This window comes from Xenopus tropicalis, chromosome 2 (genome assembly GCF_000004195.4).
Source record: "Xenopus tropicalis strain Nigerian chromosome 2, UCB_Xtro_10.0, whole genome shotgun sequence".
NCBI classification, from domain to species: domain Eukaryota; kingdom Metazoa; phylum Chordata; class Amphibia; order Anura; family Pipidae; genus Xenopus; species Xenopus tropicalis.
The window spans coordinates 122,438,589-122,463,968 of record NC_030678.2 but is presented as its reverse complement, the minus strand read 5'-3'; the positions used below and the strand labels follow the sequence as shown (position 1 = coordinate 122,463,968).

General features: G+C 38.7%; 1 protein-coding gene across 2 annotated transcripts in view; it reads right to left on the bottom strand.

Annotated features, from left to right (window-relative positions):
- abcc4 (ATP binding cassette subfamily C member 4) overlaps positions 1-25,380 on the bottom strand; it is a 139,993-nt gene that overhangs the window by 53,190 nt on the left and 61,423 nt on the right. For both annotated transcript variants that reach the window (XM_002939283.5, XM_031897063.1), the window contains exon 20: positions 3,930-4,009. In XM_002939283.5, the coding sequence (XP_002939329.2) occupies positions 3,930-4,009 (80 nt within the window). The remainder of the gene's footprint in view (positions 1-3,929; positions 4,010-25,380) is intronic.

Sequence of the window (25,380 nt, the reverse complement as noted above, 5' to 3'; positions counted from 1 at the left end):
AGCTTTTCTGTGAATGCTTATGGCTGTATTTACATAGACCTTTTTGATAAAGCTTACTTAGTTTTTACCTTTCCTTCTCCTTTAACAGTTTTTTTTTCTTCTGTGCCAGTGTATTCATGATGTAATTGGGGGAAGGGCAAAGTAATGATGTAAATAATGTCCCTTACTTCACTGTGAATGTAAGTTTAAGTTCAATTCCTATTTAATGTGTTAGTCCATATCAAATGTTAACCCCTTCCTGCGTTCAAAAATAATGAATATAAAGAAAGTTACAGGAACTAAAACCGTGACTCCTGGACTTAAATCCTTGCCTTAGTTCTTGCAACTTCCTTTAATTTTGCTGCAATAGCAGTCATGAGGTGTGGGGATGTGTCAGTATCATGCAGCTTTAACTCCACATTCAGGGACATTTACAGCATGAAATAATTTCCTCATTGTCTTAAAGACATCTGTGAAAGCAAAATTTGATGAAAGAAGTTTCTGTCATCAGTACCCATACATGTAATTCCCAAGGGTGGCAATGTTAGCATAAATGAAAATGCCATATAATTATATATATCGTATATACTCGAGTATAAGCCGATCCGAATATAAGCCGAGGTACCTAATTTTACCTAAGAAAACTGGAAATAATTAATATAGGACACTCAGTGTGACCCCCTGTGAACTCTTCATAAATATATAATGTTGGCAGCTGCAGATTAGGGAAAGGTGGATGGAGGACCCCTTGACCCTCCTGCCTTGAAGCTGCCATACTAAGTATCAGAATCTTAGACCCTTTATTAATATAAACTTCCTGTAGGCATTACAGCAAGGCAAATATACCCCAGTAATAGGGCAGCAGGGCATATATATACCATGGAGACTGAGCAGCTGGGCATATATATATATATACACAGAGTAGCAAGGTACATATACCACAATGCAGCAGGCCATATATATACAGAGTAGCAAGGTACATATACACAAACACTGGCGTAAGGGGCACTATAGCCAAAAACACTTATAACCATTTTATATCCTCTTGGTCCTTACACTTCCGATCTATCCTGCGCTGATATTCGTCTTCCTCATCTCTGCCTGCGGACGCGGGCAGACACGGGGGAGAAGAATGTCAGCGCAGCATATATCAACTCAAGTATAAGCCGAGGCTGAGTTTTTCAGCAAATTTTTTGTGCTGAAAAACTCAGCTTGAACTCGAGTATATATGGTACATTCTAATCTACACTTTGACAATTTATCATTAAAAGTTTGAACATCTTACTTTTACTTTATAGGGTTCTTTTATCATAGTTATGAACATGTAGGGGTTCATTTACTATTTAAGCAGAAGGGTGCAAGGTGACATGTTTTTCCACTTTGCATCCTATCTTGTAAGTGTGGCCTAAGGTACAGGTCCATGTCCTCAAAAGTAGTGCTCTTAAGGCATACATGAGCCGATAGAAGCTGCCGATATCGGTCCCTTGGACTGACTCGGCAGCTTATCGGCCCGTGTAGGGGCAGAAACGAGGGGCCTGGCAGACTGATATCTGGCCTGAAATTGGCCAGATATCGATCGGCCAGGTTAGAAAATCCAGTCGGATTGGGGACCGCATTGGCTCGTTGATGCGGTCCCCGAACCGACTGCCCCATTGCCGCGTGGGGCCAAACGATTGAATTTGCCTACATGCCTCCCCGATATCGCCATCCGTAGGTGGGGATATCGGGTGAAGATCCACTCGCTTTGCGACATCGCCAAGCGAGCGGATCTGCCCGTGTATGGCCAGCTTTATACCTGCACCAGGGGCGTTAACAACTTTAATGTCTAAAATTCAGTGAAAACAATGAGCCTCAGGCGCATTGGATTTGAAATGTAGTGAAGGAGTCAAAGGAAAGCCTGTATTTTTTGCTTCAAGTGAATGAAAATTAGGTCAAAGATTTCAAAGTTGCAGTAAATTCTAAATCCTACAGCAACCCCACTTTGTTCCCCATCAATCTAGGACCCAGCCTTTCCTTATTGCTCGCTAACTCAATTATTGCTCGCACTGCACTGTTCCCAGGTGTAATAAATAAGGAGTTAACAATTGTGGTGAATTGTGGTGAATAAGGATTGCATGTACAAGCTTACAGTTTTCACATATTTACATTTTAATTGTTCAAAATCTCGTCATACAGGTTAATGATACATATGGTGTATGCATGAAAGCTGGAACTAGAGCAGCAGTAAATAGTATTATATTGTAATACCTTTGATCTCTTACAATCTTCTTGGCATATGATTCTTTTGTGCCTTTGGAGATTATTATCTTGAGTTACTGTTTTTCTTTTATTTATAGTAAGACAGCATTATTTTTACCTTATTATTGCTAATCTTTTCTTTCTATACAAATAACCACTCCTGGTTTTGTTCAAAAGGTGCAGTAAACACAGGCTTTGCAAAGCCAACACGCATTTATAATTTGCTTAATCTTTGTTATCATTCCGTGAGAGCTGATTGTTTCCACATGGCCCTGACATTTCACAATGCAGCTCACTGCTTGCCAGACTGCTGCAAGGCAATTCAACAGCAAGTGAACAAGAGAAGGCAGAAAAATCTACCCAGTACAATCTTTAACCAAGGCACGATATCAGGTTTGTGCGACCGCTCCTACTCAGCAATTATACCTCACAATGCTTTTTCATTAACACATTTGTCTCTAGTTCCACCCAAATGAATTAACTGTGATTTTCAGGCAATTGATTAAACATAGTATAATAGGAAAAACACAATCTTAATGATTTGTTTAGTTAGACAACTATTTGCAAAAGAACAACCAGCTTGTTTTCTGTAAAGGTATGTTATAAAGGAAATAATATATAAATATGCAGAAAAATAACAGGTTATAATAGCTCCATTATATCTATTTAGATTTTTTCCATCACATTATTTGTAACATTATGAATGCACTGCTGGCAATAAGATTGTCAAAAAAATTCCTATGGGCCACCAGTGGAGCTTTTAATCAGACACTTTTGGATACTATCAGTATAGTACTGTATATATAGCCCTCTCACCCATATCTGCTGTGCATGCCTGCACCCAGTAAATTCTGTGGTTCTGGGTGCATGCAAAGAAGAGTGGTTTTTCCGCAGGCCGAGAATCAGCCCTATGTGACATCAGCCTTAAACTCCCATAAAAATAATTATATGAAGAGAGTTGTCTGTTGGACTGTAGCGAACTCTAATTCACTTTTTGTTAAATATTCTCCATGGTCTCTTGGGTTCATTTGTTATGTTTGCACTAACCTAGCAACCTATGATTATTAGAAAGTGTGAACTGAATGAAACAGAACCTTAACCACAAATGTCACTTATAATGCTATTATTTCCTACTGCAATTGTAACTAACAATTTGTAAACTGGTTATATTAGAAAAAATGGAAAACATTTTATTTTTAAAGGAAGATTGTTAATCTAAAAGTTGAAGAATGCATGTGTTGAAACATCCCTTCTAAATACAGAACATCTTATTCTGTCTGAAGTATAAGTAGAAAGTAGTAAATCCACTGCAAAAGATAGTGGGCATAAATAATTCTTCTTTCTTTTTGCCAAAACTTTAAGGACCCTGGAATAAGGGTGTTTTGTCCACCATTGCATTCAGGTCAAGAACATCATCCCTCAAAATACCCCTCTTTGCCCATCACAGATCCTTATTCTAGTGAATGACAAGCACCCAAAGAACATACAAATGTGGAGACCTCAACGCCAACTTTTTGGTTCTGGGGTCCACCTGTCATTGCTCCACCTTACTGCAGTGCAAACAAAATGACCCATGTAGCAGGAGCCTATAACCGCAGAGAGAGAGGGTGATGTGAAATACAGGTTAATACCCTAGGGCTCATTTATTATTTTGTCACTATTTCTGCAGTTATTCTCATGTGGTCAGCTATTTACAGTTAAATGTCTTTTACCTGCATAAAGTCCAAAAACGTAAAAGGCATCAAGTCATCCAGGTGTCCAATATCTTTAGAAAAACGATTTAGAATCCTCCCTAAATGAAAGAAGTATAAATATATATTATTAACTAAGATCTTAAATGCCAAAGTTGAAATTCAGAGCTCTCTATTCAGTTCATTTTCTCCCCACAACAGGGAGTGTATTATGTATCAATTCAGAAGTTAGCAGAAATAAATCACGATGAGAGTTTTACTTTGCCTCCAAGGGAGTAGATAGATACAAAGAAAGAAGTCATCTGTACCACAGAAATAAAAATCAGCTCAAATACATTTTCCTTTAAAAGGGATTTCCAGTAAAGAGGACTCTATCACAAAGCTACACCATATGTGGTAAAGATGGGCAGCTTGTAAGCAATGTGCTGCAAAGCAGCTTTGTTTAAAAAGGCTCTTTCGAGTAACAAAATCATTGGCACAGTGAGCTAAAGGTTACATGTTGCTTGTCTAATGCCCTATTGACACACACTTAATACTTAAAAGATCTAAATAAAATAATTATTCACACAAATGGTAATGCTCGGAAATACAATCTTTTCTGTACATTAGTGTGTGTGTACTACAAAGACACCACTGCACACATGGACAAAATCTGAAAGAAGTGTCTGCATTTAAATGTCTAAAAAGGTGTTTTTCGAGCTATTTGGCTTATCTACAAGTTTATTGAGGAGTTCATTAACTCCCTGCTCTTTAAACTTGATAATTAAAGACATGAAATAAAGCATTATTTTCATTATATTATGCATTTCAATTGTTCTAGATGACATGTACCCTTAACGTGGTGTTTTTCAAACTTTTAGGAAAAGCAGTGAATTGTGGTCAGGATATGTACGGCAATGATCCATTATCACTGAAATACAACATTGCACCAAGGGGACAAAGTATGGGACAAAGATTGCCTGCTTAGCTTTGTCAATAACATTTGAAAAAAAATGCAAAACAAAATAGGGGCAAGGATGAACCATTATTATACTAGTAAGAGCATGCAAAAAATATTCTTCTCTGATTAAACCCCTTTAATTAAAGACAGAAGCCTGGTATCAAGAGATCACATAGGTAAGTGCATGGGTATGGATAGAAGAGACTGTATGCTTTATCACCTGCTCCAAAGCTGTCTCTCTGGGGGTCAGAAATTGAGCCTTTTGCATAGCAGCAAAGAAATCTTCCAGTACATATAAGTTAAAAGTATATCAGGAGAAGTTTAATCTAATTTTAAATGAAACTATAATAAGGATACTGTACTGCGGGAGAACCGCTGGTTTATGTCCTTTCCTCAAGTACACCTCTCAGGTAAAAAGAACTTCACCAGAATGAGATAAGTTTAATAAAAACCAAGTGCTGGATCATGATATTTCTTCAGGGTAGCTGAATCGCTAATTGAATGCCAAAAACTTGAAGATGGAGCTTAACTCTTCAAAAAGTAATTTACAGTTGTACCTATCAGAAATGTTCTGGGATTAAAAAGGATCCCCAAAGGGAAAACAGGAATTCATTTAAAAAGAACACCACAGATGTGAATAGACCTTTAAAGCATTTAAAACATATTCAAATGCACATTAGCTGTAGAATAAAATTGCATTTGCAGATTCCATATTCTGATCAGCTTGCACTTCAAAAGCAACGTGGTCATTTCCTCTGCATGGCTAGTATATCTTACTTATTCTCCCTCTCCTCAAGCCCTCTGAGAAAATGTTGACCTACAGTGTAAACCCAGAGACATGCTCTCTGCCAAACTGCAGCAATCAACTCTTCCATCCATTTCTTCTAGGGTCTCCAGGTCTTATAGCCATGCAGATTTGAAGGATAACCTTATATTAACAATGTCACAAACAAAACTGAATGTCTGTGTCACACTATAACTGAAGGTATTGGCTAGGGTTTCACTAGACCGCAATAGCTGTGTGGTTTGAATGCCTTACTAACTACACTGACAGGTTAATTTTGTCCTGGGACAAGCTCCCTAAGCAAGTGCAGCAACTTCAGCGTCAGATTGAGGCCTGTCATGCCAAGTCGGACGACCTGGAAAACAGGCTGTGCAAAAACAACCCAAAGTAGTAGGATTCCCCCGAAAGAGCCAACGAGGGCTCGCCTAAAAAAATAATAGAAACTTGGTTAAGCTCTACCTTTGACCTCGCAGCTCTTCCTGGCATTCACAGTGGAGCGGGAGCACAGAATACCCACTAGACCTCTACCGCTGGTAGTCCCTGGCAGGCCAATTATCAGCAGGCTACAAAATGCAAAAGACCACAATGTAATTCTGGCCCTGGCATGAAAACAAGGTCCACTTCGCTTCCAATCAGGCATTCTGGCACAAAGAATATAATGCAAGCGGGACTTAGCCCTTGCTTATTTAATCAAAGTGTAGCAGAAAACCAAACTTACTCCACCACTACCTCACTCCAAGACAAAAACAGCTCCATCTGAGCCACACCAGATCACTCAATTCGTGAACTCACTTTCCCTCCCAAAAGGACGAGAGAGGCTATTTGGACTCAAAAATCAGGGTCAGTGAAATCCAAGAGGCCATTATATATATCCCCATGGGTAAAGCTGCAAGAGCAGATTGCCCCTCTTACCCCACTTAAAAATGGCCTTTGAGGTAACCCAAACAGCTAAAACCCTACCTCCCCCAATGTATGAAGCAGCAGTGGTTCTGTTACCCAAACCAGGCAAATAGACGCAGCTAAGAATCCTATCAGCCCATTTCATTACTAAAGGCAGATGTAAACATATTGACTCCGATCCTTGCCAAGCACCTCAGTAAAGCAATAATGTACATCATCTCCAATGATCAACTAGGCTTCATACCAGGAAAAACCACTGCACTAAACATGAGAAGACTGATGCGAAATGATGCCGCCCTGGACACAGCAAAAGCATTCGACACTGATGAATGGCCGTTCTTGTGGAGATTTATGGGGGCCTTTGGAATAAGACCCAACTACACCTCAATGGCTCAGCTGCTTTACAAATTTCAGAGGGCTTTACCCCGGATGGGAGAAACCACAACCATTTGCCCAAGCAGTCAGGCAGAACACCTCCATAGTGGGGTTGCTGATGGTCAAGAAAAAAAATAATTATTTGCAGATGACACCCTGGGATACCTAGGTAACAGGGGACCCTTATTTCCAACTTGATAGCTCTAACAAAACAATTCTCTCCCTCTCAGGACTTTAAGCCAACCAAATCAAAACAATTTTAACAAAATTGAAAAAAACATCAAAACTGCATTGAAATGTAAAAAATCTCAAATTTTTTTTAAAAAAACTCCAACACCTAAAACCAATGCGAGATTCTATAGATTCTTAAAGGACAAGGAAAGGTTAATATAAATTAAAAGTAAATCTAAAGGCATTCTTTTTAAGTACTTACTGCATATCTAAATTCCCAGATCTCTGCTTGCTTCTCTGAGATATGGTGCTGGCAGCCTACAGCAGTGTGAAGACTACAGTGACATCACTGAAATCTCTCTCCCCTTCCTGTAGGCTGGGGGGGGGGGAGGGAATGAAACACATGTGCAGTATGAGGCAAGGAGGGAAAGTAAGGGAGAATACCTTTTTAGAGATGGCTGCCTGTTCTAGAAAATGTGAAGTAAGTGTGACTGAGTAAATATTTGATTAGGTGAGCCAAAAGTGTGGCGTTTTTACTAAACAATAGGAGGACTATTGGGCAGTATGCTTTTTAAATTTTCACTTGCATTCTCCTTTAAGGGCTCTGGCACACGGGGAGATTAGTCGCCCGCGACAAATCTCCCTGTTCGCGGGTGACTAATTTCCTCGAAATGCCATCCCACCGGCAAAAATGTAAATCACCGGTGGGATGGCATACGCGGCGGCGCGATTTCAGTGAAATCACGGAAGTTGCCTTAAGAGGAAACTTCCGCGATTTCAGTGAAATCGCGCCGCCGCGTATGCCATCCCACCAGAGATTTTCGCCGGTGGGATGGCATTTCGGGGAGATTAGTCACCAGCGAACAGGGAGATTTGTCACGGGCGACTAATCTCCCTGTATGCCAGAGCCCTAAAACAGTCAAGATTTGACACCCTTATTAAAAATAAGTGGAAAATGCAATTTTCCTTTGTGATTGACTTTTTGTTCCCCCAATTAAATGTGATAGCAGTAAACCTTTTCAAATTTTTTTTTTTTTAAATACTGTAGCAATTGTCCTCAACAATGATTCTTATGGGCAGATTTATTATGCAGTTTAAAAAGGTGAAAAATATGGCACACATCGCCAGCTTCAGCGTGTAAAAAATGGCATAAAATTGGTGTAATTTTTCATGTGTTTTTTCTTCCGCTGAACTTACATAAAATAACAGTGGGAAATTTGTTGTTCGGACACTGTACTTCTCCATTTCTTTTACACAGCTTTTTAACATTTACACAACATAATTAATAAGCCCCTTAGTCATTCTATAATGCTAGAAGTTGTAATACAACAACTGGTAGGTGGTCCTGTCCAGGTACCTTTGCACTTAAACAATATGTCATTTTAAAAGAAAATCTTTGCTAGCTAGATGTGCTTTTGTGCCCCAAACTGTTATCTAGTGGGATGAACTTGTGCTGGTACCACTAACGGTCGTGCAAGCCAGACGAGTACCTGCCACAAAGCAGTTAGAAGCAATGTCACAGGCAGCAAATCACTGGATGGGGATTTCAACTGCTTTTAAGCTCACAAGCTTGATTTACACACACTGCCAGTATGTTAGCCATCCAGATTAAAGCAGATAAAAGCGATGGTTTTTAAGGGATGTCTACCAGCCTACCGTATTTTCACCTGTACAGGTGAAAAACATAGTGCCGGAATCTTCCTACTGTTAGTTTATAATGGCCTGTGGATAACTAACAGATTTTAAACTGGCTAATTAGAAGTGCAAAACAAGTCCATAAAAGCCATACAAAGCAAACACTACCTTTGTGCTTATGTAAAAGGATAAAAGATTTGGAAATGATTTCACACTTAACGTGAGGGTCAGATTTGATGTTCAGAGTACTTCTCCCTGTTTGTCATACATAGAACAGCAACATGTATCATATATTATATAAATATATAAATATTAAATAACTTAATCAGAATACACACTGTTCTAAGATTTCTTCTCAAGTAATTAAATAATCACTGAATGGTAATTAATCATGGTTAAATAGCAGCCCGTGAAAGACGTGCTATGTACACATCTAAGACTATTTAATGCTCAAATACTTTGCCGTATCTAAGTTAAACAATGATTCATTAAACCTCCCTTGCTACACAATGCTAAGGCTAAACCTAATGTGAATGACTTGAAAAATCCTTTGTTCCACAATAAAAGGCATCAAACCGCAGTGTGTATTCTTCTTGCTGTGCTAACGCATGAAAATACTTTAATTGCGTGAACTGAAATGTGTTCAGGTGCTATCCATTTTTACTCTCACAGGTGTTTCAGTCATTTGCAGTCTATTTGTTAAAATCTTTTGATCCACGTATGAAAACGCCTGACATTGTATCACACCTGTGCTTTTTATTTCCAGCAGAGCCAAGGCTCACTTTGTAGTCCACTGCTTGCATTTACTTGAGACTTTTTTTAGTTTGTTTTGAAACTATATCTTTATATATAGCTTAACTTCATCAGTGAGCAACAGCCACAACTGAAACAAAAGCTTTGTACCTATTTAGAAAACATACCATTCTGTTAACTGGGCTAGCATATATTTGGATGCTGAAGTAGTGACACCTGCCCCCTAACTTTTGTGACAATATCTAGAAGTTCAACACTGGCAATGAACTTGCAACACAACTAATCCCTGAACACAACTGTAAATATAACTCTCATCCAAGAAGTCTACCTTAGGTTGTTTGACAGCTTTGTTCTTCCTCTCAAGTGTCAAATTGAAGTCTTAAAGAAGAATAAAACTCTAAAATGCTGAGGAAGGGGAGGGTGCCAATTTGTTAAGACACCCAGTGACTTTCACACCAGGATGGCTCTTATCCTTTATTAAAAAACTCACCACCACAGGGTACTTTCCTGCTGTGATGCCATTTCCTCCTTGCTCCACCCTGTATAGTATATGCACAGGAAAGCAATTTTTCAGATACAGGTATGGGACCTGTTATCCAGAATGCTCGGGACATGGGGTTTTCCAGATAAGGGACCTTTCTGTAATTTGGATCTCTATAACTCAAGTGTTAAAAATCATTTAAATATTGAATAAAACCAACAGGATTGTTTTGCCTCCAATAAGGATTAATTATATCTTAGTTGGGATCAAGTGCAAGGTACTGTTTTATTGTTGGAGAGAAAAAGGAAATCATTTTTAAAAATTAGAATTATTTGCTTATAATGGAGTCTATGGAAGATGGCCATCCCGTAATTCTGAAATTTCTGGATAATGGGTTTCCGGATAAGGGATCCCATACCTGTACTACTTAATTGCACAAAACAATTCCTAAGTGTGGGGAAAAATGGTAAAGGGGCTCTATGGAGAAAGTACCCTGGGCCTGTTTGTTATTTAAAGAAGCAAACTAGGTGAAAAAAAAGCAGGTACTGTTTTTATTCTGTGACTAGAGAATAATAGGATATGAATAACACCATTGCACGGAGTCATTATTGGCAAAAATTGGCCAGATGTCAAGCGGGCAGGTTTGATTTTCCTATCACAAAGGCAGCTTATCTGTCCGTGTATGGGGCCCTCTGACGGTCTACTGATTTATATCTGGCTTGCCAAATGAGCAGATCTTCAGGTGTAAGGCCAGCTTAAAGAGGTAGTTTGCTTTTTTTATGTAATATGATGCCCAGTTCTTAGCAACTTTTCAGTAGGTCTTCATGTTTTATTTTTTTTAATTGTTTTTTAATTATTTCCTTTCCTCTTATGACACTTTTCGGCTTTCAAAAGGGGGGCATTGACCCAAGAAGCCAACAAACTACTGTTCTTTAAAGCACAACTTTCATTTTTATTGTTACTTATTACTAGTTATCTTTCTAATCACACCAACTCCTATTTATATTCCAGTTTCTCATTAGAACCACTGCCTAGTGGCTAGGGTAATTTGGACCCTAGAAACCACATCGCTGCTAAAATTCCAAACTGGAGAGTGGCTGAATATAAAGCTAAATAATTCAAAAACCACAAATAATAGAAACTGAAGACCAATTGCAAAATGGTTAACAATAGCACACTCTACTACAACATACCAAAAGTTAATTTTAAGTTGAACATCTCCTTTAAAGGAGAAGGAAAGGCTAAGTCACTTGGGGGTGCCAAAATGTTAGGCACCCCCAAGTGACTTAGAAAGCCTACCTTGTACCCCGGGCTGGTGCCCCTGTACGGAGGGAACAGCACCAGCCCGGGGTAGCTGCCGGCGCTTCCTCCTTCCTCCTCGCATGCGCCGGCCGGCGGATTTCGCCGGCAGCGCGCAAAGGAAGGAGGAAGCGGTGTCTACAGGTGCCCCGGGCTGGTGCTGTTCCCTCCGTACAGGGGCACCAGCCCGGGGTACAAGGTAGGCGTTCTAAGTCACTTGGGGGTGCCTAACATTTTGGCACCCCCAAGTGACTTAGCCTTTCCTTCTCCTTTAAGAAGCCTTTGTGTACCTGGAGAATGGGATGAAAACTGTGGGAAGAGTGGATCAGAAATGAACACTGGTAACCAGGTACTGTTCTTATTCTGTGACTGGAGAAGAATAGGATTTAAATAACATGATTACACAGGGTCACTATTGCTATTCTAACTAACAAAATGGTTGATTGGTAAACCAAACAGTATGCCGTTTGATTTGGAAGTCTGAAGACAAACACAGATGTGTAAATTCAAGTTCTTGGCTAAACAAACAGATTTTTATCACAGATTCAAACAATAATCATTACAAAGCTGTGGAACAATAAGCACAATACAGTACCTAAATACATTTTAAAGCTGGGGGTGACATGAATTGTTTTTCTGCAAATAAATCAAATACTATACAAGCATCATGGGCCATAATGGCTTAAAGACATAGAATAGAAAAAAAAAATGGAATATTTACATGCAAACCTTTAGGAATGTGATACTGGAAACACAAACATACTTAGCACATAAAGGTCAAAGGTTCAGCCTTTGTTGTACAAATGGACTTTTATAGCCTACTAGAAAAAGATACTGTACATACTGGAAAAGAAGTCAATACAGGTGAAGACACAATGCATTAAAAGAATTCCTTTGAGATTTGCTATTTATCTTGCAAAGAAGGTAATAAATGGCACCATAAAATCCTAATTAATGACACCTTTTGTCAGTAATCCAAATGTTCATAGGAGGAAATGCCTTTAGTAACATATATATATTTAAATAATATTAACAGTAAACTATAAGGATCATTTATTAAGCACTTGAGTGCTAAAGGAAACACAGAAATTGCAAATGACAGAAGTATTGATTATGTGAGATAATTTTACAAAATGGAATAATTTGAAAAAGAGAAGAAAAGGTAAAATCACAGAGAGGCTCAAGGCTCAGAATCTGTGCAGACCCATATTTTTCTTCTTAGCGTCATGCTGCTGAACTGTTCCTGTGCCCTGGATTCCTTTGCACTTACATTAAAGCAGTGATCCCCAACCAGTGGCTCATGAGCAACATGTTGCTCACCAACCCCTTGGATGTTGCTCCCAGGATCCTCGAAGCAGGTGCTTATTTTTGTTTCCTGGCTTGGAGGCAAGTTTTGGTTGCATTAAAAACCTGGCATAATGCCAAACAGAGCCTTCTATAAGCTGCCAGTCCACATAGGGGCTACCAAATAGGCAATTATAGCTCTTATTTGCACCCCCAGGAACTTTTTCCATACTTGTGTTGCTCCCCAACACTTTTTCCATTTGAATGTGGCTCACGAGTATAAAAGGTTGGTGATCCCTGCATTAAAGTCTAATACTGGCTTCCGCTCTGGGGCAGTAAAAAATCTCTATGCTGAGATAAATTACCTACAAATGCATGCATTGATTGTGGAGTAGGGTTGCCACCTATCCTGCCTGGGGACTCTGGGCCTGATGTCAGGGGGCGGTCTGTGCCATCATGCGGAAGGGGGCCATGACTCTGCGACTGGCCAATCGCCACATCAATCCTAAAGAATCCTGCCTGGTTTTTCAAATTGGATGCAATTCCTGTGTGGGTTTTTTGTCATTTCGACGATCATACCAACCCACAATCACCATCTCTTGATCAACAGCTTGCCTTGGCCCAGGACTGACTGACCTGCACCTAGTAAAAAGGATGCTAATATTGTTATTAGCAGCACATGCCAGAAGTGACACCATTAAAAAAAAGTCCATATTGGTAAATACACATAAGTTTCAGACACCTACCTTTACACTGAAACTCTAGGAAAAAACCATAACGACTTGCATCCTAATTTTGCACACTACAGGTCATCTACATACTGAAACTATAAGCACTAGCATCCAAAAGTCGTCATGCAGCAGGATGACAATCCAAAGCATAGTTCTTAGCTATGCAAAATCTATTTAGGGAAGAAACAAGAAGCCAGAATAATGTATTTAAGGGACTGGCTGGTACAAGTGCCAGACATCCAACCTATTGAGCACTTGTGGGAAAAGCTTCACAAGCAAGTCCAACCTCTGGCATGAAATTTCCTCTGAATATCTTCAATTACTGATAGCTATAATTCCAAAAGCCTGCAAAGCTGGAATTACTGCAAAAGGAGTGTAGGAGGAATGTATTGATTGAAGTTTGATAAAAAGAACAGCTAAACATTATATATACAGGTCCTTCTCAAAAAATTAGCATATTGTGTTAAAGTTCATTATTTTCTGTAATGTACTGATAAACATTAGACTTTCATATATTTTAGATTCATTACACACAACTGAAGTAGTTCAAGCCTTTTAGTGTTTTAATATTGATGACTTTGGCATACAGCTCATGAAAACCCAAAACTCCTATCTCAAAAAATTAGCATATCATGAAAAGGTTCTCAAAACGAGCTATTAACCTAATCATCTGAATCAACTAATTAACTCTAAACACCTGCAAAAGATTCCTGAGGCTTTTAAAAACTCCCAGCCTGCTTCATTACTCAAAACCGCAATCATGGGTAAGCCTGCCGACCTGACTGCTGTCCAGAAGGCCATCATTGACACCCTCACGCAAGAGGGTAAGACACAGAAAGAAATTTCTGAACGAATAGGCTGTTCCCAGAGTGCTGTATCAAGGCACCTCAGTGGGAAGTCTGTGGGAAGGAAAAAGTGTGGCAGAAAACGCTGCACAACGAGAAGAGGTGACCGGGCCCTCAGGAAGATTGTGGAGAAGGACCGATTCCAGACCTTGGGGGACCTGCGGAAGCAGTGGACTGAGTCTGGAGTAGAAACATCCAGAGCCACCGTGTACAGGCGTGTGCAGGAAATGGGCTACAGGGGCCGCATTCCCCAGGTCAAGCCACTTTTGAACCAGAAACAGCGGCAGAAGCGCCTAACCTGGGCTGAGAAGCAGCACTGGACTGTTGCTCAGTGGTCCAAAGTACTTTTTTCGGATGAAAGCAAATTTTGCACGTCATTTGGAAATCAAGGTGCCAGAGTCTGGAGGAAGACTGGGGAGAGGGAAATGCCAAAATGCCTGAAGTCCAGTGTCAAGTACCCACAGTCAGTGATGGTCTGGGGTGCCATGTCAGCTGCTGGTGTTCATCCACTGTGTTTTATCAAGGGCAGGGTCAATGCAGCTAGCTATCAGGAGATTTTGGAGCACTTCATGCTTCCATCTGCTGAAAAGCTTTATAGAGATGAAGATTTCATTTTTCAGCACGACCTGGCACCTGCTCACAGTGCCAAAACCACTGGTAAATGGTTTACTGACCATGGTATTACTGTGCTCAATTGGCCTGCCAACTCTCCTGACCTGAACCCCATAGAGAATCTGTGGGATATTGTGAAGAGAAAGTTGAGACACAAGAGCCAACACTCTGGATGAGCTTAAGGCCGCTATTGAAGCATCCTGGGCCTCCATAACACCTGAGCAGTGCCACAGGCTGATTGCCTCCATGCCACGCCGCAGTCATTGAAGCAGTCATTTCTGCAAAAGGATTCCCAACCAAGTATTGAGTGCATAACTGAACATAATTATTTGAAGGTTGATTTTTTTTGCTTTAAAAACACTTTTCTTTTATTGGTCGGATGAAATATGCTAATTTTTTGAGATAGGAGTTTTGGGTTTTCATGAGCTGTATGCCAAAGTCATCAATATTAAAACACTAAAAGGCTTGAACTACTTCAGTTGTGTGTAATGAATCTAAAATATATGAAAGTCTAATGTTTATCAGTACATTACAGAAAATAATGAACTTTATCACAATATGCTAATTTTTTGAGAAGGACCTGTATATATATATATATATAAAGTAGAATGTATGAAGCCAGCACTCACGTATAAAGTAGTCACTGGATGCCTGGGTGCAGTGTTGAAAAACGGAAAATTTACAGCAACATAAATACCGCACTCACAGGACTTATGGTGAAGAAAAAAGTTCATTTATTGTTCAAACATCAAACTGACGTTTCGGCTGTGTCCACAGCCTTTTTCACAGCCGAAACGTCAGTTTGATGTTTGAACAATAAATGAACTTTTTTCTTCACCATAAGTCCTGTGAGTGCGGTATTTATGTTGCTGTATATATATATATATATATATTGTGTTATATTAAATGTATTATAATTTCTCATCAATTTTACTTTGGTGAATAAAAGTATTAATTTTTATCAAAAACCTTTCTAGGTGGTGTTAATGACTAGGTATGCAGCAAATCCACTATTTTCAGATTCGCCCGAACCCCGAATCCTTCATAAAAGATTCAGGTGAATACCAAACTGAATCCAGAAGGGTTAAAGAGAACCGTGTGAGCAGTAAAAAAAATTTCAACTTCCGTGTTTATGTGACAAAAAGTCACGTGATTTTAAGGATTCGGCCAGGAGTGTAGATTTGGCCAAATCCTGCTGAAAAAGGCAGAATTTTGCCAGAATCCTGAAACAAATCCTGCACCTTTGGTGCATCCTTAGTTAACACTAGTGAATCTAGATAGTGTTAAAAATGTGCATGTGGTAAAATATTTTTCTTTAATTTTTATTGCTTTTACCTGTTTTCTATGGAGATACTGTTGGAAGAAAATTTCGATCATTTAAGGCTGATGCCACATGGGGCTGCGTAAAAACGCAGCATAAAAGTCAGGCCTTCTATTGCCATTAGCGTCCCATCTTGCCTGCATCCAGAACCATTGTGCATGTACATGTGGCAGATATCGGCAAAGAAACGTGAGAGTTTGCATTTCAGAGGCAATATCTGCCGCGTGTGCCTGCACCCGGGTCAACGCAACGTTTCTGGGTGCATGCAAGGTACTGCCTGAAGCCAGCTTAGGGGCTGATTCTCGGCCTGCATTTTTCTGCAGGCTGAGTACGGCATTAGCCTTACTTTTCTGATCCTCCTGGCAATACAAAGTTCTTGCCACTAAATAGACCAGGCATTGTTTAGTTAAGGATAGAATGAGAACAACATAATAACAAAGCCTATTATCAAAAGGCCTGTGCATTGAGCTTATTTGAGTACTAGTGGAAATTTTGCTTCAGACCCCACCAATGAACATTAATAAACACCCCTGTTTCATTAATGCACTTTCACAATCCATATCATACTGTATGCATCCAGAGAAGTTTAACCTAACTCTTGCTAACATGCTATCATCTCATTCCTCAATGACAAATGCCAATAAACATTATTTTTCTGAGAAAAACACCAGTAGGTCATAATGCAAGCATGGTTACACCTGTGTGTTTATTTCAAACCTTACATTTCGGGGACATGCCTCTTCATCAGACATGTCTGAAAACCACAAATTTGTGTGGTTAAAACCACTATTGGGAAAAATTTGGAGTAACCACGATAATTTCTGATGTGCGAAAATGTCATACAATATGTCGTACAATAATATTGTGGTTGCGATCCAAAAGTCACTACATTTTTGAAACCAAACAATTGAAAATGGTTGAAAAACCTTTGAAACTTCAATGTATGATTTTGGAAGCCTTCCATAGGACTCAACGACACTCTAGAGATCCAATTGTAGCAAACAAAAAAATTCACAGCTGCACTCACCTTAGGCAATTTTCTGTGGTGCAAAGTCTCCTAGGCGTATGGCTTACCCCATTTATTATGCCAATGTACCACAAAAAAATCAACATTACGGGGGGACACTCCCTCCCTTCATCAGGATCCTGACGAAGGGAGGGAGTACCCCCCCGAAACGTTGATATTTTTTGTGGTACATTGGCATAATAAATGGGGTAAGCTCCCCAGCTGAAATTCTGCTTGACTGCAGTCTCTATTTCTGCTTTACTCTAGAGATCCAACCTGGCCAAAAGATAGTCACAATACCAAAACTTGAATGAATTACGAAATGGTCATAGTCTTTGCGAAAAATACGACTTTTCGTGGAAGTTAACGAAAACCCCCAAAAAGTCGTAGAATTTTAACGAAAATATCTTGGACATAATGAAAAGTTCTATAAATTAGCAAAAATACGTTTTTTTTCTGAAAAAAAAAATTGCAGTTTTATGAATGGGCCCCGTAGTGTTAACCCCACATGCAGCCTGTTTTGCCAGTGTTTTTCTCAAAAAGCTTGTGTTTTAGGAGGTGCAGTTCCTCCACACAGTGCACTGTGCGGGTTTACTATATAGAGAGGCCAGGGAGTGCTGGTGATTGCTTTTCAATGAACATTATTTGCCACCAGAGTTCCATTTACATTACATATGTACTGATTAAATTTTAATCTTCCTTTTTAAAGCATAAGGGACTCATCAATACTGGTGTTCTTCTGCTTGGGGGTATACATCTCAGGCAGATGCTTGGAAATGATAAATAATGGGCCATATTTTAAAAGCTTGTGACATTATATTTTGTCTGGAAGTAGCCATTGTTATTAAACTACACCAACTGCAGCAATATCTCATCTGGTTCTTATAATTACTATTACTTCTCATCTACTCCATAAAGTGGATTAGTACTTCAGTATGAATGTAAGACTTCAGATAAAGGCTGATACTGGTGCCAAGCATACATTTAACTTAAATTACTGCCAAAATATAATAAATACTCCAATAAATATTTGACCGTAGCACTTTGATAAGAAAAAAATCAAGCAAATTCTGTGGAATGTAAATAGTTTGAGAACTGAAAAGATTAAGGATGACTGATAGTACTTGGAATGCCCTAATGTTATACTACAAGATTATTCTTCATTCATTCAATAAAGGTCTACTAGAGTCACTGGAGCTTGTGGAATAACATTCGAGCATACCAAGTACTATCAGTCATCCTAAGTCTCTTCAGTTCTTAAGCTATTTACATAGCTGCTGTACTACTACATAAAAAAATGCTACACAAGTCAAATCTGTCAAGTTTTTCCAATAAATATGCATTTTGCCAGGGTCCCCTTTGCTGTTTTAGCCTAAGAAAGGATTGGTGACTTCAGATAACTAAATAAGAGGGACCAGACCTTAATATATACAATTGCTAAAACAGTTTAAAATTTGTGAAAATATTTGGACCAAGACTTACTGGAATGCTATTTCTTATGACAGTGTTTCAGAATCTGTAAACAATGTTGACATTTGTGGAACTCTTCTTTTATACTTACAGCAACAAAATATTATGTCAGCAATTTTAGGTAACAAGCCAAAAGTTAAGCAAAGGCAAATAAAATCATCTCAAATGAAAAAATCTTAGGATACCATGGATTTAGTAATATTGTTTCTTTACATTTCATGAACACCTGAGGAAGAAGTTGTCATCTAAGAAGGCAACTAATTGAACTTGACCAGATAAACATAAAATTTGTCCATTTGAATTCCTATCACAACTGGGATTCTTAAATAGATAAAACATTCTAATAATTTAGCTTTGTACTCCTTCCGAAGGTTTCGGTAACAAACTGAAAGGTAATGAAGTCCATAAAGATTAACACAAATTCTGGGACACTGAAAATATGTCCAAACAATAGCATATTGTTGTTCATCTGACCCAAAATCATGTGCCGCAGCCTCTGGGATTTACCTTCACATTAGGTAAATTGTCCTCAGAATCTTACAACTCACATTTCTTCTAAGATACACTTTGCAACTTGGGAGGATGCAGTTACAGAGATCTTTTATGCAGTCCTGGCCATCCGCCATGTCATTTTTATCCAAACAATGCACTGCTAGCAAACTGATTGAACTTGAGAATCTCTCTTTTGTTTGCCATTTTCAAATTAATTACCCAAAAGAGACACCAGAAAACACTCGTTATTATCTATCAGGAACTCTAGCATTGTATTTTAAAAACTTCCCAAGATGTTTTACACTAACTCAAAAGATGAGTGAAATTCAAAAGATAAGCAGATTAAACAATTAAAGGGATAAATGCCCAATACACATTATTTTCCTAAAAAGGCACCTACAACTCAGTTAGAAAATAAGATTGTTGCACCAAGTTCTAGAGCTGCTGTATTTCTTATATCCCAGGGCAACATTACACTTGTATCCTCCCTCATCTAGGCCAACCCCTCTGGGAGGATCTGCTTTGCTTCAAAAGCACTGAGAAGGAGGTCATGAAGCACACTTGCCAGGAAAGAAGATACACTTCTTGTGGTCATGATTTAAAGAAATAAGTAAAATAGTCCAGTACAAAAGTAACAGGTTGCCATGCAAAATAAAAAACAAGCGCCCCAATAACATGAAAGTACAGAAAGACAAAAAATCCTCATTAGCCTAACACTGTAACCTCAGGTTTAAAAATGCAAGCTTAAATCCCAAGGCACACTTGTGGAAACACCAATGTGGTAAGGAAAGCAAAATACCTCCACATTCCCCCAAGACATTGGTTTAAAGAACTTTAGCATCCTCTAAGGTACAAGGATAAAACATCTGAAATATGAATCCCAGGGATCTTCTGAACAGTTGTATACCCCAATATGCAAAGGATTTCAAAACTAGGTACACAATGACATCAAAATGAAAATACTGCTTACAATATTTATAAACAAAAATTAAAATAATGATCAATGAAGTCAAATAATTAATAATCCAATAAAACCAACCAAAGCAATAAAGAACAATTAAAAAATGAACAAAACAAAAATAAATTGTGTTACAAACTGAACAGCTTATGAACCCGGAAGTGCTGTAGATCACAGAATCTGGGATCTTTCTTTGCTTCAGATTGTAAATTCTTACACTCATGAAACTTAAAGAATTAAAAACCTTGTTGTTGCTACTTAATTTCACAATTTGCTTCCTCTTTACCATCACCAAGAAATGCTCCAGTATCTTCAAAACAACAAAAGCACTGTAATTGAATGTAATACTCGTTATTCTTTCTTTCATGTCTGTAAATCATCCACATCCATGACTGCAAGGTCTTTATTATAGTGGTTTCCTCCCCTAGTCTCCCTGTTTATCTGCTCCCTTTCAGTTATAAATAAAATCCTGGGTAGGTACACTGTGATAGGTTGCTATGACTAATGTTCAGCACTAACTACAGCTCAACAAGGTCCTTGCTGCCTTCCTTCCTGTGACAAGCAAAAGTTGGCAACTTTATGGGTAAAAAAATTTTACTTGAAGGTGATGTACACCTTCACACAAGTTAGTCACACAAGTTACATTCTATAGAAAGATTGCACCACGGCAAATATATCCCTAATATACATCATTAAAAACTGTAAGTGTTAAAGGAGAAGGAAAGGTAAAAACTAGAAAGGTCTATGTAAATACAGCCATAAGCACTTTCAGTAATGCGGCACTGAGTCCTCTATCAAAAGAAACACAGGATTTCTTGTCTCTTTTTTTGTAAACATGAAGTTCCAGTGTCTGACTTCCTCTCTCAGAAACATTCTTAATTCCCGGGGCCAGAGTCTGCGCAGTTCTCTCCTCTCTCCTGCTCCCCCCTCCTACCAGAATGCTAAGTACTCCCTCCCCCCTCCCTTAGGAATGTGTGATCTCAGCTTTAACGGCTAGAGCTGAAGCAGGAAGAAAGCTACTTAAAATGGCAGCTGCTATTTTAAGCAAAGGGAGAAAGCTTCTAAAATCCACATAACGTATGCACTTAAAATCTAGACATTCACTAACAGAGGGCTCACCAACCCTAGTAGCCTTCTTACTTCACAACCTACATCATCACAAGGAATACCACAGGGAGGGCAATGACGGGGAAGGCACAGTTGTGCATGCCTCAATAGGGAAAGGCACCTCATTGGTGTATTTCTATAGGTGGATTCTTCTTTCTGTCAATCTTTAGTGTTCAAACGCATGCTTTGGTTTCCTCAGACATCATAGTGACAGAAGTCATAACACAATCAGTAAATGTAACCGTGCTGTCCAGGGTTAAAAATTCAGCTCTCAATCTCAGTGCGCACCCCCACCACAGGTGTAAAACATGCAACCATAAATGCTTAAACAAAGCCACTGAGAGAGAGCCACACTGCAGTACTTGTGCTGAAAAGTGCTTTAATTACACAACATGTTTCGAGCACTTGATAATGGACCCGAGTGCTTGAAACATGTTGTGTAATTAAAGCACTTTTCAGCACAAGTACTGCAGTGTGGCTCTCTCTCAGTGGCGAGAGTCATGTGACCTTCTTTTTATGTCTCATGGAGCACTGCTTTTCCATTTAAATTTAGGCCCACAACTGTCATACAGCACCCACAAGCATAGAAAAGTTATTGCCGCTAAGCAAATGAACATGTTATATACAGTATACTGCAAAAAGAGATTGTACATACTACGTTGTACTTTGACTTTCTACAATTAGGTTTCTGTGCATGAAGGTTAACATACTCAGGGTAATTCTGATAATTTGGGCACAATGCATTGTAGATTTACAAAAAAAAAATTCACCAGGCAACCCTTTATGATTAATTTCTTCTGATGCAGAAGTCAAGTAATTTGCACGCAGGCGCTCCCAGAAGTGATGTCACACGCATGCACAAATCCCCTAAAGCTGCATGCGCATATGTCCTCTATGATGTCACCAATCATTTACTGTGCATGCAAGCCCAAACTTCCATCATAAACTTCGGGAGAAATGGCAAAAACTATGACAATACTATTCTGATGGGAGACCAGTGGAGACATCCCAAAATTGGGTAACTCTTGAAAACATAGGGGGGGTTAACAGTTCTGGCTTAGACTTGCTCATCCCAGCACATGGGTGTGTTTCCCTACTTTTCATTTCTAACTATGCAGTTTGTGGGCAGGATGGCACTCCTAAAAACTTGTTGCCCTAGACCTCAGCCTTTGTGGCCTTCCCACAAATCTATGCCTGCCAGTGTAATAGGGTAACATTATATCTGTAGGCACATTATGTGTACCATGTATACGGACACTGGTTTTTCATAATTTGTACACATTTTATTCTAATTAATACATTTTCTATCTTTTTAGGTGACCTGCTCTAAAGTGAGGCTTGTCTTGTAAACTCTCATTGGACTAATCTATTAGGGGTATGCATACCTCCCAACATTTTGAAGATTAAAAGAGCGACAAAAATAAATGCCACACGCAGCATGGCAAATTTTTGACCACACCCATTTTTTTCAACCACACCCCCTAAATACCACTCCCATTTGACTAAATTTGGCAGGTTATTTCAAGTTTAAACAAATTTCTTGGGGTTTTGGGGTCCTGTTTTATGTGTTATTACAGTTTTGCTGAAAAAGATGAAATTGCCCTTTAAGCTGCAAGTCTCAGTTCCCTTAAGAGACCTGTTTAGCTTATTAGTTACAATTGTATCTAAGTGCAGGTGTGGCTTGTTAACTTTCTGGGCTCTATGCCAAAAGCCAAATCTCAGAAAGACGGCTCTCAAAGCACCACGGACAGCCAGAGAGTAGAATGAAATTTCGATACTTTATTCACATCCTTTTAAAAACAGACGTTCTGTTTTTAAAAGGATGTGAATTAAGTATTGAAATTTTATTCTACTCTCTGGCTGTCCGTGGTGCTTCGAGAACCATCTTTCTGAGATTTGGAATTACTCCTTTGGGCTACAAGTTCGGGGTTTTAAGCACCTGAACCAAACTCCAGTGTCGGTGAGTTGTTATCCACTTAAGTGACTTTCATTGTTGGTGTGCCAGCTTATTAAACTTATAGCGGAGGACCTGGGGTATATATACACCCGGGTCAACGTTTATTTTAAGTAAATTTGGGGCTTTTGTTTATGGGCTTGCCAATAGCTTTTTCATATAATTATGTCAGCACATTATATGTAAAAAACGTGTTTGTTTTGATTTGGTACGTGTTTTGAGGTCTATGCCAAAAGCCCACTTATTTAATTAAATGTGAGAAACAATGTTTCTAAGTGCAGGTGATGCTCGTTAAGATTTCTGGGATCTCTGCCAAAAGCTACTTTTAATTAAATTTGTTTCTTTTTTTAGCATTCAGTGCAAGAAATCAAAGGGAAATGAGGGACATTTTATTAAGAATCCGGGACTGCAGTTTGAGCTGTCAAAAGAGGGACCGTCCTGCGAAAATCGCGACAGTTGGGAGCTATGGGTGTTTATATATAAAGGGTCACTTATAACTGCAAGTGCAGTGTGCAAAGTGCAAATTGGATGCATGTCACCATGTTTTTACCCACAATGCAGCATATTTTACTACTACTGCATGCAAACCTTTGTCTTATGAATCACTAAGAAGTTGCAGCCAGAATGGCAAGCATGTGCATCAGTTGCAGTGCTTTGGACACAAGTACCTTTAATGAATACCATCCATAAGCACAACAATTGCGTTCATTTTAGTCTGACTGTACTTGTGTCGTGAATGATCCCTATAATGTGTTTCTATGGTTGGCTACAGGGGTCCTTGCCTAGAAATTAGATTATCTTTCCAACCATTGCTGTGTTAAAATCAGTAACCCTAATTGTAAAGTAAACACAAGTTATGCCTTTCCTGAATTAAAAATCGAAGCACAAAAAAAGAATTAGAAAGCAAGACATCTGGGAAATAATATAAAGTACTGTAGCTACTTGTGACACTGTAGAATCATTTCAAGTCTAAAAAAATAATAATAATATTATACTGTATTTGTATTTAGGAATTATTCATGATAGGAGAATATTCTAAGACTTTAATCAAACCTGGAGTTTCCTCAGGCCAGTGCAGCCTGAATTCATCCCATGTCTGCAGGCAGTTATAACAATGGCACCTGCCAGCCACAGAACAGACAGGTTATTATTTGTTATTTCAGACTAAGTTGTCTAACATGCTGAATCTCACACAAGAGAAATAACAGGGGTGGCAGACGCACTGCAAATAAAAATGTGAAATGGCAAACAGCCTAAATCGTATGCACAGCAATGTTTACACTCCAAGTAGAAACATTATTTACAGGTATAGGATCTATTATCCAGAATGCTTGAGGCCTTGTGTTTTCCAGATAAAGTTGAATGCACTATGCCATAAGTCTGCTAAAAATCATTTAAACATTAGACAAACCCAATAGGATTGTTTTGCTGTCAGTATGGATTCTTGCAGCTTAGTTACCATGACGTACGAGGTACTGTTTTATTATTACAGAGAAAAAAATTGTTTTTAAAAATTAGAATATTTGTTTAAAATTAACTTAATGAGTGAGTGTCCCATACCTATCCATATTACTTGTGAGACCAAAATCATTACTAGGGATGCACAGAGTTGACTATTTTTAGGTCTGGCCGAACCCCAAATCCTCCATAAAAATTCAGGCGAATACTGAAACGAATCCAAATGCATATGCAAATTGAGCTGCAGAAGGGTTAAATAGAAGCATGTGCTATGCAGCGTTTATGTTAAAAAATGTTTACTTCCATGTTTATGTGACTATAAGTCATGTGATTTTAAGGATTCAGATTCGGTTTGGCCAGGCACTTGGATTCAATGCATCCCCAAAAATTACGTAAGTATTACGGACATTTACAGCAGGAACATTAATATAGTCTTGCGACTATCAAAGATGGACACATTCTTTTTATGCCGTTACTAATCTAAGAACTTTTGGGAGCGTTGATTAAATCTGGAATGGCCATTTAGCTATGAACTGACAATTTTGGCAATAAGCAGAATGCATTTTTTTAAACAATATCAATTGTGTTTTTAAACACCTTGATTCCTTTTCTATTAAACTTTTTTTGCTTAATGAATATATAGGATAAACTCATTTATTGACCAAAGCTGTTACCAATAGTTCCATGTAATTTTTGGTCATTTGGGTCTCACAAGTAATAAATAACTTTTCTATTTTCAGCATGAAATTGCTGTATTGCAACAATTGCTAAATCTGCCTCGATCTTTTATATGCAGACTTAAGACACACAATGCATTATTTTCCTTGCTAATAAGGGGAAAGGTATTTCTAACAAAGGTTTTTCAGTTTGTTTCGCTACTGTTAATAAAATGCAAT